Source organism: Salmo salar, chromosome ssa02 (genome assembly GCF_905237065.1).
Source record: "Salmo salar chromosome ssa02, Ssal_v3.1, whole genome shotgun sequence".
Taxonomy (NCBI): Eukaryota; Metazoa; Chordata; class Actinopteri; order Salmoniformes; family Salmonidae; genus Salmo; species Salmo salar.
Genome location: NC_059443.1, coordinates 30,555,752 through 30,570,141, shown reverse-complemented (window position 1 = coordinate 30,570,141; position 14,390 = coordinate 30,555,752). Strand labels below are relative to the sequence as shown.

The window sequence follows — 14,390 nt, the reverse complement described above, 5'->3', positions numbered from 1 at the left end:
CACGCTGCCCAGATTGAGGATCCTTCCAACAGGCAATGTGATGTAAAACAATCCACAGATTATTATTTTAAATACGCTTTTTGGTGTTGTCCTGATTTTATGTATTTCTGTATATACAGGATTAGCCTAATTAGGTTATATACTTTTGGCAATGTAATTACATTTACTTTAGGAGAAACCCTATGGATGCGCTGCCAACGGCCAAGAGTCAAGTTTGCTTTCAAAGGATACTTTTGGACAGCTGAAGCAAGCACATACTTTTTCTTCAGGAAAATGACCATATCATTTAGGATTATTTTACTATGGTGAAGAACACAAGAAATTGGATCTATAAAATGCATGACATATTTTTGGATTAAGTGACAGCCATTTACATTTGAAAACTGTAATAGATGATATCGGTATTGCATTGTGGTTGAATAAATGCATCTGACGTGCACTGTGACTGTGCTACATCACAGAAACATGACATCAGATGGTGACATCAATGTTATGTCACCCAGTCTGACATCCACAAGGAACACAACTTTAAACATGTCAAAGGCATGTCTTGATAAAATAACCTCCTGAGTTCATACTTAAGGCCAACAGGCAGACATGTATTGAGTTTCTGGTCTTGGCTGGGTGCTGGTAGGGATACTATGTTAACTCTGTCATACAGTATACAGTAGAGTCCAGGGCAGGGCTCATGTTTCAGAGGTAAGAAGGGTCGGATAGACAGCCAGACCTGGTACAATGAACAGCATATGATTACACGTCAGCTGTGTCATGCGCGTTTGACCAGGTTTGACCGAGGGGGAGACGGATGGGGAACGGGAGCCATCCACCAGCTGCCTGAACCTCTCAATACCCCTCTCTCCTCCCCCTCCCCTCCCCCCTCTACTCTATTCCTCTCCCTCTTTTCCCTGGCCATCTCCTCTCCCTACCCCTCCTTTCCCTCTCTTCCTCCTTCTCCCTACCCCTCTCCTCTCCCTAAACCTCTTCCTGGTTTAGGGAGAGTTGCATCTTCAATGGCAGCTCTCTAGTGACTCTCTCTAGTGAATCTAGGAGCCTCTATAGGCCCTCTAAACCAGAGTTTTTCAAACTTTTTGGGGTCAGTAACCCCTTTTGTGATAGCAAATTCATCAGGGACCACCTCATAATTCGAGTGAGATAAAAATAGCAAGGAGTTTTACTATGACTTCGGTAGTGCATGGCCGGACAAACCAAGTCTCAGGCCGTGGGAAGAAACATTTTAAAGACCCATTGGCATCGGAGACCAAAAAGTTGCAGTTTTCAAGCTAATTTCCTGCAGTTTTAGACATTTTGTCATGGGACAGAGAGATGTTTTGTTGTTACAGTGTCTAAGCCAATATCCTGCAATTCTATACATTTTTCCATGAGGCAGAGAGAAAACGTAGCGGTTTTAAAGCTTAAAGCCAGAGTCCTTCATTGAAACTATAACAAAGCGGGCATTCCGCCTCTGTTTTGGTAAAAAGCTGAGGGATGGGCCTAGGGAAATGTAACCACTCTCAAATTCATAGACAGAGCTATGGATTCAAGGACTGACCATCCATGATATCAAAATGATAGTTTTATCAATGTTCTGAGACTACACAGTGTTTGTTACATTTACATTGTTTACAAACATTGGAGTAAAACAAGCAATTTTGGGTTTTGATGGGCTAAGACAGTTGAACTAAACTCATGAGGCATTTATAAGTTATATTCTTCAAGACTAATTGAGTATATCATGGTATTCCATACCAAAAATGGATGTAGCAACTAAAGATTCTAGTTTTAGAGTTCAGTGCATTTAGGTAAAAACTTTTTTTTGCGGAATACAAGAACATAATACAAATAGTATTAAGTTGAAAACATTTTAATTGGTGGGGCACTGTGGATACCAAGATCCCTGTGAGCCTCCCAAGCCCATGTGACCCAGGGTTAAGAACACAAGTTGTAGATGAATTATATTGCATTGTATTTTATTGTATTGTATTACACCTTCTAAACTTATTCCACAGATCCCTTGTGTTCAGTAAATAGAGACAGTAGTAGCCCAGTGTTCATCCAGAGTGGGTACAGCAGCGTGGCAGTGTGACACAGAGAGGTGCCATCCAGGGTTCCGTCTCTATCTAGTGTTCAGCAGGGGGATAGTCATCAGACAAGGCCCAGCCACATCGAGTCACCCGCCAATTACATTTGGGATCTAAATAAAAGGCCTGTTTGTGGGAAAGAAGAGGCAGCATGTTTATCACCTACGCGACACCAAGCCATGCATACGGACGGTAAAATGATAGCTCTGGTTAATAATTCACGTGACTAATGAATGTTGCAGGGGAAAATGTGGAGACGAAACCAATTCTAATCGCCATATGAAGTCAGCCAGGGTTTTAGTTTCCAAGGATACACCTGATTGACATGCATGCTGGTCTGTCTGTGTGAGGTAGCGTTTCAGGGTCCTCTGGTCCTCAGGTCCGGTTGGACCTGCCATGTGCGGGTGCATTGGGAGAGTATAGGACAAGATGACACTGAATGTACATCTAGTGTTTTGAGCAGGCGGTGCAGATTAAAAAAAGAATGTTGAGCTAAAAGCTTCCTTCCAAATGGCCCCCTTTTCCTTATTTGGCACCCTTTTCCCACAGGGCACAGGTCTAAAGTAGTGCACTGTGTAGGGAATAGGGTGCCATTTGGGACGCATACAAAGACTTTGCCCACTGGGATCTATGTTCCATTCTGGTTCGTAGAAACAATGTCTGAAGACTTGAAGGGTCGGCGTTGTTTCAGTAACCACATGGAGCCTACCCAATAGTCTGCTTCCTCTGCACTGTCTAAAGGCACTGTTAGTCCGATGGTTGGATCGATGCTGTAGTGTGGGCTACCCAGTCATGATGTTGTTGCTGTGAAAAACAGATTTGATGTGTTCTTTCCACTGAAGTGCGGGCATTGACATTCGGAGGGCTGTACTGGCTTACGTCTTGGGCCCCGCCCTGAAATAGAAACACGGGTACAAATGATTCATTAAACGCCGGGAACCTGAGTAAGTGGAATTAAGTTAGGCTCTTAAACTTACAATGCAAACTCTATACCTTCCTACCTGGCCCGCCTTGTTTCAGTAAAGATGGGTGCAGCTCTATGTGAATGGAGATCTATAGTAACGGTACAACAATGCAATGCAGAACATACTCTGAAACATTTCCAACTCTGACGGTTGTATGTATCAAACTGTAGGTTATTTGGTTTACAAAACCTTTTGGTTACACTTTCTATAAGTGTATATAATCAAGGCCATTATAAAGCATGTTTCTCATAGAAAGTGTTCCCTACATTTCTCTTAGAAAGGAATCAGAGCTACATACGCCGCTTTGCTGTCTACCAACACTAATGGACTTCACACAACATCCTGCAGTTAGCTACAGCACATTGACATCTGAAATGACTTCCTTTCCCCTGAAGTGCATTGTTATGCTCTGGCAAAAGTAGTGCACTTTAACGGGACTAGGGAGACATTTAGGACAGTTTCTGTTCTGAACTGATCTTTTCCTAACTGTGCTCCTCTCTTGCTTCTTTCCTTCCTTGCAGGAAGCTGCACCAGCAGTTTGAGAGCTACAAGGACCAGGTGAAGAAGATGGGGGACGATACAACCCCGCAGACGGGGACGACAGGAGAACCCCAGAAGAACCCCAACGACTCTCCTACCTGCGGGATTTGCCACAAAACCAAATTTGCTGACGGCTGCGGCCACCTCTGTTCATATTGCCAAACGAAATTCTGTGCTCGGTGCGGAGGACGAGTGTCTCTGCGGTCAAATAAGGTGAGGAGGTTGAGTCTAGCTACCTCTGTTTGTCTGTGTCTATGAACGCACGCACACACACATACACACTTGCATGCATACCTGTCAAAAATGTTTTGTAATGATTGTCCTCTTATAAGATTACACACACACACACATAGGCACACACACACACATAGGCACACACATACACACACACACACACACACACACACACACACACACACACACACACACACACACACACACACACACACATACACACACATACAAATCTGGAAATGTTTTTGTAATGATTGTTCTCTTGTAAGATTACAGTGAGAAGGTGGAAGTAATTTGTCAATACAACACATTTTATACAATCCCATGCAGGCCAGTGCAGTCCAGCTGTCATGAGAGAGTGGTTTTTTGCTGCTACTGTCTCTCTTGGGTCCCAAAAATAGCCTGACTAGTCCATCCATTTCTGTCTCAAATCAAATCCTCCACTGGGTTATGAAACATTAGTGTGAAATCAGAAACTGGGCCTCAAGCCAGATACAGACAGTGATGCAGCTCACAACACATCCCTACTGATGATCTATACCATGTACCAACTCCTACCGATGTTTCTCCCATTCATACTCTCTGCATTACTTTGTTAGACTCTGACTGTTAATGTGGTGAGGGATGATTCTAGATGCAGTGATTTCTTCAGGTCTTGTTTTCAGTTTGGCGTCAGGTAGCCTAGCGGTTAAAAGTGTTGGGCCAGTAGCCAAAAGATTGCTGGTTTGAATCCCAGAGTATATGTGCCCTTGAGCAAGGCACTTAACCCTAGTTGCTCTGGATATGAGGGTCTGATAAATATGTCAAATGTAAATATTTTTCTTTACCACTGGGGGGAGCTTCTCCCCTGGCGTCTCACGACAGCCCTAAATCTCATGGCTGCTGTGTATTACCTTGCTGCTCCACTGTCTAACTAACTAACCTTGTTGTGAAATCCTCCTACAGAGTAAGCCTATACATATTATTATCTGAGTGTTTATGTTTGGTGCCGTCCAATACCCTCACTGTCGGAATGCGATGTGTCAAAGTGTACTAATGTCACTCACAATCTTTCTCCCCTTTCCTTTCCTCCTCTCTCTCTCTCTGTCCCTGTCTTCCACTCCCTCTATCTCTGTCTGCTGCATTCCTGCTCTCATGGAATTGCAACAGGAGGACAAAGTGGTTAGCAAATCCTTTTCCAACCTTTTTCGCATCTCGAATAAGAAAAGTCTGAATAGAAGCATCACTCCTTCGCCCCCATAAGATGCTTCGCAGACTGTAATATACACATACAGTACCTTGAATACATGATTTTTGACCAATCACATCTGTGAGTCAATCATATCATGTTGAAGTCCAGATCAAAATGGAATATACAGTTGAAGTCGTAAGTTTACATACACTTAGGTTGGAGTCATTAAAACTTGTTTTTCAACCACTCCACAAATTTCTTGTTAACAAACTATAATTTTGGCAAGTCGGTTAGGACATCTACTGTGTGCATGACACAAGTAATTTTTCTAACAATTGTTTACAGACAGATTATTTCACTTATAATTCACTGTATCATAATTTCAGTGGGTCAGAAGTTTACATACACTAAGTTGACTGTGCCTTTAAACAGTTTGGAAAATGTCATGGCTTTAGAAGCTTCTGATAGGCTATTTGACATCATTTGAGTCAATTGGAGGTGTACCTGTGGATGTATTTCAAGGCCTACCTTCAAACTCAGTGCCTCTTTGCTTGTCATCATGGGAAAATCAAAGGAAATCAGCCAAGACCTCAGAAGAAAAATTGTAGACCTCCACAAGTCTGGTTCATCCTTGGGAGCAATTTCCAAATGCCTGAAGGTGTCACGTTCATCTGTACAAACAATAGTATGCAAGTATAAACACCATGGGACCACACAGCCGTCATACCGCTCAGGAAGGAGACATGTTCTGTCTCCTAGAGATGAACGTACTTTGGTGCGAAAAGTGCAAATCAATCCCAGAACAACAGCAAAGGACCTTGTGAAGATGCTGGAGGAAACAGGTACAAAAGTATCTATATCCACAGTAAAATGAGTCCTATATCGACATAACCTGAAAGGCCGCTCAGCAAGGAAGAAGCCACTGCTGTAGGAGGGACTGGTGCACTTCACAAAATAGATGGCATCATTAGGAGGAAAATTATGAGGATATATTGAAGCAACATCTCAAGACATCAGTCAGGGAGTTAAAGCTTGGTCGCAAATGGGTCTTCCAAATGGACAATGACCCCAAGCATACTTCCAAAGTTGTGGCAAAATGCTTTAAGGACAGCAAAGTCAAGGTATTGGAGTGGCCATCACAAAGCCCTGACCTCAAACCCATAGAAAATGTGTGGGCAGAACTGAAAAGGCGTGTGCGAGCAAGGAGGCCTACAAACCTGACTCAGTTACACCAGCTCTGTCAGGAGGAATGGGCCAAAATTCACCCAACTTATTGTGGGAAGCTTGTGGAAGGCTACCCGAATCGTTTGACCCAAGTTAAACAATTTAAAGGCAATGCTACCAAATACTAATTGAGTGTATGTAAACTTCTCACCCACTGGGAACGTGATGAAAGAAATAAAAGCTGAAATAAATCATTCTCTCTACTATTATTCTGACATTTCACATTCTTAAAATAAAGTGGTGATCCTAACTCACCTAAGACAGGGAATTTTTACTAGGATTAAATGTCAGGAATTGTGAAAAACTGAGTTTAAATGTATTTGGCTAAGGTGTATGTAAACTTCCGACTTCAACTGTATAAACTATATGGCAGAAAATATTTTTCGGTATCTTTGTTCCATTTTCAATGCAAAGTTTGGACCAAATCCCTGTCAAAGTTTTCCCTAAACAGCTATGACTGAGCTGAATGAGCTGAGAGTCCACCTCCACTGGACCTTTTGTCCGTCGGCTGCCAATGTTGCCTGTCTGTCTTTGTTGTTGACTGATTATGGGTGGAGGATGGGTTTCCCCCAGAGTTGTAGCCTACAGATGGTGTTGAGTGGTGGCTGTGGGCTGGCAGGAGGCAGCAGCAGCAGTAGGGTTGGGACAGTGTGATGAGTAGTGGGAGTGTTGGCAGATCTGCCCTGGGATCAGATCAAAGGATAGGAGGATAGGCCCACTGCTGCCCTGCCCACTGTTAGCCTGGTATTGTAGCTATCTGTATTCTTGGCCATGAAAATACATTGGTTGCATCCCAAATGGCACATGCAGCTAAAGTATTTGAAAGGAAAACTGTTGTTATTACTGGTCTGGAGGTGGAGGAGGTACAGTAGAGGGATGGAGATGGATGGATGGATGGATGGATGGATGGTGGGGGTTGAGGTGGAGATAGATATAGATGGATGGATGGTTGAGGTGGAGGTGTACATACATTCAGTAGATGTGCTGCTGTCTCAGCCAGAGCGACACAGTTTACACAGACACTGCCTCCCCTGTATCTGGTTGCAGGGCTCCAAGCCCTCACGGAGCCCTCAGGGCCAGCTCATCCAGGGGTGTGGTTCCCAGACAGGGCTGAGTGACCAGATAGTTTTTCAACCCAAGGAGGGGGATGTCACTGGGGGCCTGACTGCTATGCCTCTGAGGGCAGGGCCCATGGACCTAAAGGATGTCTCAAATGGCACCCTATTCCCTATATAGTGAACTACTTTTGACCAGAGCCTTTCACATGTTGGACACAATAAAGCCCTTTCATGTTTACAAACACACGCCGCGTGCACACAGACTCACACACAACAATTTTCAGAGTCTCATAATAAGAATAGATGTTATGTTATTGCAAGTTCATTAACTAAGACTATATAGCTCAGTTGGGGATGTTTTGGTCAGCCCATCCACCTGCAGTAGCTTGTCACGTCTGAAAGCTTGTGTGTCAGTCAAAGAGGTGCTTGTGATGGTGGTGAAATCTGTTCTTTTTCCATCAGTATTCTCTTTCCTTCCCACAACCAGTGGCAGCAGTGACGAGTGATCTCTTGTTCTGTGAAACAGCATCAATATTTACACGCCTCAGTGTCTGGGGCCTCTAACAGAGCTGTTGGACACTGGAATACGATAGGACAGACTTGCTGCTGACAGTTTCACAGAGAGGCAGGAGAAGAAGCAGGAGTGAAGATTTGAGATGGATTTGAGCTACATTAGACTGAGCCCTGGGATGATTTATTTTCTTATTTAGTCTAGTATAGCCTATCAGACTCACGGTTATGACAATAAAATATGATATTTTGTTATATATCTTTGCTTGATATTAGCCTACAGCAAAGAGGTGAATGACATCCAGTCTGATAAGACAGTACTGAGGGCCTTTATGTGTAACCACAGGTCAGTCTAGTCTAGGCTCAGCTGCTACATAGTAGAAACATCTTATACCAGGAAGGATCTTGGAGATATAGATGGAGTCTTTGAAAGACATACTGTGCACTATGTACATTTTTGAACCCCCAGAATCCTCCTCCCTCCTCAGTCCTTAAAGGAGGACTGTTCACCATTTCAATTCCTCTGATGTTGCTCAAAAATGCCTCAGGATTCAACAGTCTCCTGAGACCAAGTCATTCGTGATTAAAGCGACTTTTGAGGACATCACATGTGCTGTGGTGATCTTGGGTCTCAGCTCTCATTCACTCTGCTGCAAATGAACAGAACTCACACTTATTGGATCTTTCTGGTCATCAAAGTAAAAAAAGCCTAATATTCCAGTGAATTTAGAAGATCCCGTTGTTGTGGCGCATCAGAAATAGCTTGGTAAGTCCCTGAGCGTCACGGGCGTGGAACGGCACACATTGGATTCTTTGAGCACAGTTGGGCCGCCCAGCACCACGGGGGGACGCGCTGCATTTATAATGAGCTCGAATAAGCCTCGGTAGCGGGAGACTCACACCCGCATCTATTAGTAATGAAGACTTAACTAGTAGGCCTAATACAGCGGCGGTAAAAACATGATTGCACGTTTTCTTGCTCACTCTTGCACATCTTTCCTCCCATGAAGCTGCTTCTGTATGCTTATTTTTTGTGTGCCGCGTTTCAAAATTGGAATCCTTTACTGCATTTATGAAGGGGCTGTAGCGTTTTCTATTTGACATCGTGGCAGACGCGTATTTTGTTATTTTCTGTAAATAATCTGTTTAGAAAATAATTATGGTTGGAACATAAGACTGTCTGACTGGGTGGTATTATTTGCAGCCTGGACAAATCACATACATTATTAGCATCGCGTAACCTTCACGCGGGCTACATTGAGCAGAGATAGCTGCCTGCCTGTTGTCCGACTAGGTACTGTCCGCGGTGCTGAACGGTGTTGAAGGTCGGCGCCTGTCTTGTTTCCTCGGTTCTTCCTGATTTTACTGCACGCTGCCCCGTAACATTTCCACCAAATTAGGATTACATACGCTGTTTTTCTGCGCGGACACGGTTCTTCCCGTCGTTACCATGGGTAAGCTAAATGTAAAATTGATTGTCTTGGCTTGGAAGTCATTCAATACGATGGGCTCACAATCAGCCGTTTGGATACTGCATGCACAATGCACATGTAGGCTATAGACTGTTGTGCACTGTCTGCATAAGTAGTCAGAGTATTTTAATGTAGATGATAATACGACCAATGATGAATGAATTGTAGGCTATTATGAATGCCTACATGTTATAAACACCTTGTTATAGCCTAGGTGAGGGCACGTAGTCTGAATACGTTTATATGGATTTTTTTAGTCTATGTAGTGCTCATTTTCGGTGAAAGTTCTCATTAGATCATGTTCTCTGAAATTCTGAATATATATGGTCATTTCTAAAATGTATGTGAAACGGTGAACAGCTCTTTGATAAGCCGACTTTGCATGCCAAATGCTCAAGTCAGACCAAAAATAGACTTTGGCTTTGTAAATAATGTCACAGGGCTTAGGGGGGTCTGTGAAAGACATCTGCCATCTCTCTGTGTGAATCCAGTCTCTCCATTTCTCAAGCCGCTCTCATCATTCTCTCTCACGTCTTTCTGAACTTTGGTAAAATAAAGTGGCATACATTTATGCATCAAGTCTATTATTATTACCGCGCGCCCGACACACTAAATTTAGAACCTCATTAAAATGTGATGCACCACGTGCCAGGCAGTGTTTGAGCATGTGAGAGTCGGCTCTTCTTTCATCTCTATTTAGGCTACACCGTTTCATGAAATATACTTTAATAAATGTTTCCCTCTGTCTTTTTGAGATCTTTACACACACCGATTTAGAAGAATGTGGTATATTTCATCTTAGGTAGGTTATATATCTTATATCACACATGTTTTAATAACACATAAAAACGTGTGTTGCATGGGGGAAAAGGAGTGCAGGATGATTGAATAGGTTCTGTATGTTTCAGACACTGTCGGTTCAAGTGCAAACTCAGTTTCAAAGCCAAGATGTTCCCAGACATGTTCCCTTTAACATTGAGTTTTTAATGAGCTCAGTTAAGTTCAGGCCAGGTGAACTGGGAGGGAAACGGGCAATATGATACCGATGACAGTCTATTCACCATCACATGAATATTTGACCATGACGCACATCTCTTTATAGTATGTGATATTTGTGTTCTCTGAATGCTGTGAACAAGATACAGTAACATCTGATGGTTGGGAATGCGTTTAGTCTGAAGGATATGATACCAGGTATGTGTTTTTGTCTCTGAAAAGAACAGTGACTATTTGGACTCAAGTAATGCAACAATGGTTGCAATTCTCTTAAAAGTTAAAAATGGTCACCGTGGTATTTTCATTGTCCTATAGCTTTGAAGTTTGATAATATCATGCTCCACTCGACTGTATTGGTAGGATGCTGTTGTAGTGTAGTGCTGCTTCTTGGCCACAAGAGAGCGCTCATTGACTGAGTATTGGCTACTGGAACATATGCATCACAAAGAGGCGATCGTCTCCTCCCTCCCCTATTAACTTTACTTGATGTAGTGTAGCGTCACAGGCTTGACAGCTAAACACAGCTCAGCACAAACTGGGATAGCTGAAGGCTGCTCTCTCTCTATCTTAAAGGAGTTTCAGTCAATGCTGTAAATCGTCTTTTAGAAAGTGATGAACATACACTAGATTGGTAATCGAAAGCACCACCACAGCACCACCCTTGAAAAAGGCTATAGCAGTGTTCTGCTGTAGAGATTTGCAACACATGAGGTTGTCTGAACGCTAGGCCTGCTCATTTTAGATAAAAGTTATTGATTCAAGTCCAGATGGATTAAATGGAGTAAATAGATGGAATAAAATATGGGGTATAATATCTTTGCATGGGACCAAATGCAAATGAAAAAGATGATTAGGATGTATTAAGTTTAAATGAAAAAACATTAGATAACAAATGACATATCAATCTAAACAGCTTGATGGTACCCATCGAAACACATCAGTAGCCTACAATACCTATGCTCCAGCACACCCTGCAAACAAGAACAACTATTAAATTGATCATAGTGATTCAGGAGTAGCATTAAAACAGAACAATATGCTTCACCAACATTAGACAACTATACAGAAAACCCAAACTCAAAATCCTGAAATAAGTTAGTTAAATCAATGAGAGAATAGTCAGATGAACTGATAACTAAAATAGCAGTGCAGATAGCACTATTTTGCTAAGTGCAGAGATGTATTATAAGTAATGAATGTGTAGGGGACGTCTGAAATTCTACAGACTTTGTGGTGCAGCAGAAAGATCAGCAAACCCCAAACTGGAGGTTGTGAGTTCAAATCCCAGGTGGGGTCATATTGAAAAGTCCGTGCTAAGTGATCATGTCAAATGTAATCATGTTGTCATTGATAGGGGCAGCAGGTTGTTAAGAGTGTTGGATCAGTAACCGAAAGGTCGCTGGTTTGAATCGCCAAACTGGTAAGATGGAAAACGCTGCAGTTCTGCTCTTTAGCAAAACTGAAGAGCACAACTGCTTCCCGGACGTCAATTAAGGCAGCCCCCTGCACCTCCCTGTTTCAGAGGGGTTGGGTTAAATGCGGAAGACACATTTTGGTTGAAGGCATGCAGTTGTGCAACTGACTAGGTATCTCCCCGATTAAAGACTTTTACACTATTTTAGCTGAACAGCGTACCACTTACCTTAAAACCCCATACCATATCATTACTTTCCTGGGACAAACTGGGAACTAGACAAAACCTTCAGGGGACCATGACACAACATCCAAAGAACGTCCTAAAAACGTCCTTGGGGACGTTCCCTGGACAAACTGTGAACTAGACAAAACCTCCAGAGGACCATGACACAGCGTCCCAAGAACATTCAGGGAACATTCAGGGGACCATGATAGAATGTCGTAAAAATGAGAACTATAAAAAAGTCCCCCAGAGAACATTCCCTAGGGATCATCACGCAGCATCCTAAGGCCTAGTAAAATGAAAGTCCTGAGAACATACTAAAAAGGTCCTGAAATGGTCATCAGCGATGTCCTGGGAATGTACAGGGAACTAGACATCGGTCCCTCAGAGAACATCCCCTTGGGACTATCACGCAATGTTCTTAGAATGTTCTCAGAACGTTAGTGGGATAACTTTGCGCCAAAACCCTTAAGGGACCTAATGGGAACATCGCCGAATGTCCTCAGGACGTCCCTTGTTTGCTGGGACATTTAGTGGGCTACATATGCCATTTCTATTCCTCCGCTAGGTTTGGAGCACTAGGTTTTTTAATGTTCTATATTTGGGTGCAGGTTCAATGACTATGAAATGTGCAAACACAGGGAGAAATGGCCCAGCCTGGGGGGGGCTGTCCCTTCCTCTCCCCTTCCTCCCCGACACCCGTCCCCCTGACTGCTCTCAGGCGTGAAGCGGTGGAGAAGGAGGGACTGCAGTCTGGCTGCAGTGAACACACCTCTGGCAATCAGCACAGCTGCTTGACCTGTGTGTGTGTGTGTGTGTGCATGTGTGTATTTGTATGTGTATGTGTGTTTGGTTTAGGGACTATTACAGATGCTAACAGTAGTCTGTCAGAGTGGGCCAAACTCACGCTCTCTGCTGCATCACTGGACGGACTGTTAGAGCACATGCTGTGTGAGTGTGTGTGTGCTGACACCACTTCTATGTGACTAAGGAGTATGGCTTCGACCTTAAACCTTATCATTAAATAATCTCTACTGTGATCAACCACTGCTTATATTTTCTACCATTTTCACTTTTTAGTGCGTTAGTCATCCAGGTTGTTTGTGTGCAGACCAGATGCTACACCATATAGTCCTGTATAGGAACGCTGTGAGGCTTAGTAGGGCTCAGTATTCATTTGACCTATGTGTGTATGTCTTCCTGGTCTGTTTTGGAATACTAATGTACTATCAGGTATGCACTGATGAGATAAAGAGCCCACTGCATGTACAGTCTGAAGCTCAGAATGTGGTTCATTATTATTGGCAGGTTGGAGAACTGACTCTTGTGAGCAGTAAATAAGTAGGTCATGTCGTTTCATGCTGGCTGATGTACAAGGCTCTCTCTATCTGGGAAAGAACTGGGCTATGTTAAGCACAGAGGGAGATTGGAGTAATGGACAAGAAGTGGGACCTGGTGTGGAGGTAGTGTGTGCGTGTGTGTGTGCGTGTGCTTGTGGCTGGTATGGAGGTTGTGTTTGTGTGTGTGCGTGCTTGTGACTGGTATGGAGGTTGTGTTTGTGTGTGTGCGTGCTTGTGACTGGTATGGAGGTTGTGTTTGTGTGTGTGCGTGCTTGTGACTGGTATGGAGGTTGTGTTTGTGTGTGTGCGTGTGCTTGTGACTGGTATGGAGGTTGTGTTTGTGTGTGTGCGTGTGCTTGTGACTGGTATGGAGGTTGTGTTTGTGTGTGTGCGTGCTTGTGACTGGTATGGAGGTTGTGTTTGTGTGTGTGCGTGCTTGTGACTGGTATGGAGGTTGTGTTTGTGTGTGTGCGTGTGCTTGTGACTGGTATGGAGGTTGTGTTTGTGTGTGTGCGTGTTCTTGTGACTGGTATGGAGGTTGTGTTTGTGTGTGTGCGTGTGCTTGTGACTGGTATGGAGGTTGTGTTTGTGTGTGTGCGTGTGCTTGTGACTGGTATGGAGGTTGTGTTTGTGTGTGTGCGTGTGCTTGTGACTGGTATGGAGGTTGTGTTTGTGTGTGTGCGTGCTTGTGACTGGTATGGAGGTTGTGTTTGTGTGTGTGCGTGGCTTGTGACTGGTATGGAGGTTGTGTTTGTGTGTGTGCGTGCTTGTGACTGGTATGGAGGTTGTGTTTGTGTGTGTGCGTGTCTTGTGACTGGTATGGAGGTTGTGTTTGTGTGTGTGCGTGTGCTTGTGACTGGTATGGAGGTTGTGTTTGTGTGTGTGCGTGTGCTTGTGACTGGTATGGAGGTTGTGTTTGTGTGTGTGCGTGCTTGTGACTGGTATGGAGGTTGTGTTTGTGTGTGTGCGTGTGCTTGTGACTGGTATGGAGGTTGTGTTTGTGTGTGTGCGTGTGCTTGTGACTGGTATGGAGGTTATGTTTGTGTGTGTGCGTGCTTGTGACTGGTATGGAGGTTGTGTTTGTGTGTGTGCGTGCGTGCTTGAGAAGTATGGAAGTAGAGTGTAGCCGCCGCCCGGTGGTTCAGACATCTGATTGTCTGGGA

The 14,390-nt window shown here is 43.7% G+C and overlaps 1 protein-coding gene across 14 annotated transcripts in view; it reads left to right on the top strand.

Moving 5' to 3' along the window:
• The window catches only part of LOC106579570 (regulating synaptic membrane exocytosis protein 2), a 225,281-nt gene that overhangs the window by 39,223 nt on the left and 171,668 nt on the right, over nucleotides 1-14,390 (top strand). For all 14 annotated transcript variants that reach the window (XM_045701986.1, XM_045701962.1, XM_045701952.1 and 11 more), the window contains exons 3-4: nucleotides 3,565-3,796; nucleotides 4,967-4,978. In XM_045701986.1, coding sequence (XP_045557942.1) covers nucleotides 3,565-3,796; nucleotides 4,967-4,978 — 244 coding nt within the window. The remainder of the gene's footprint in view (nucleotides 1-3,564; nucleotides 3,797-4,966; nucleotides 4,979-14,390) is intronic.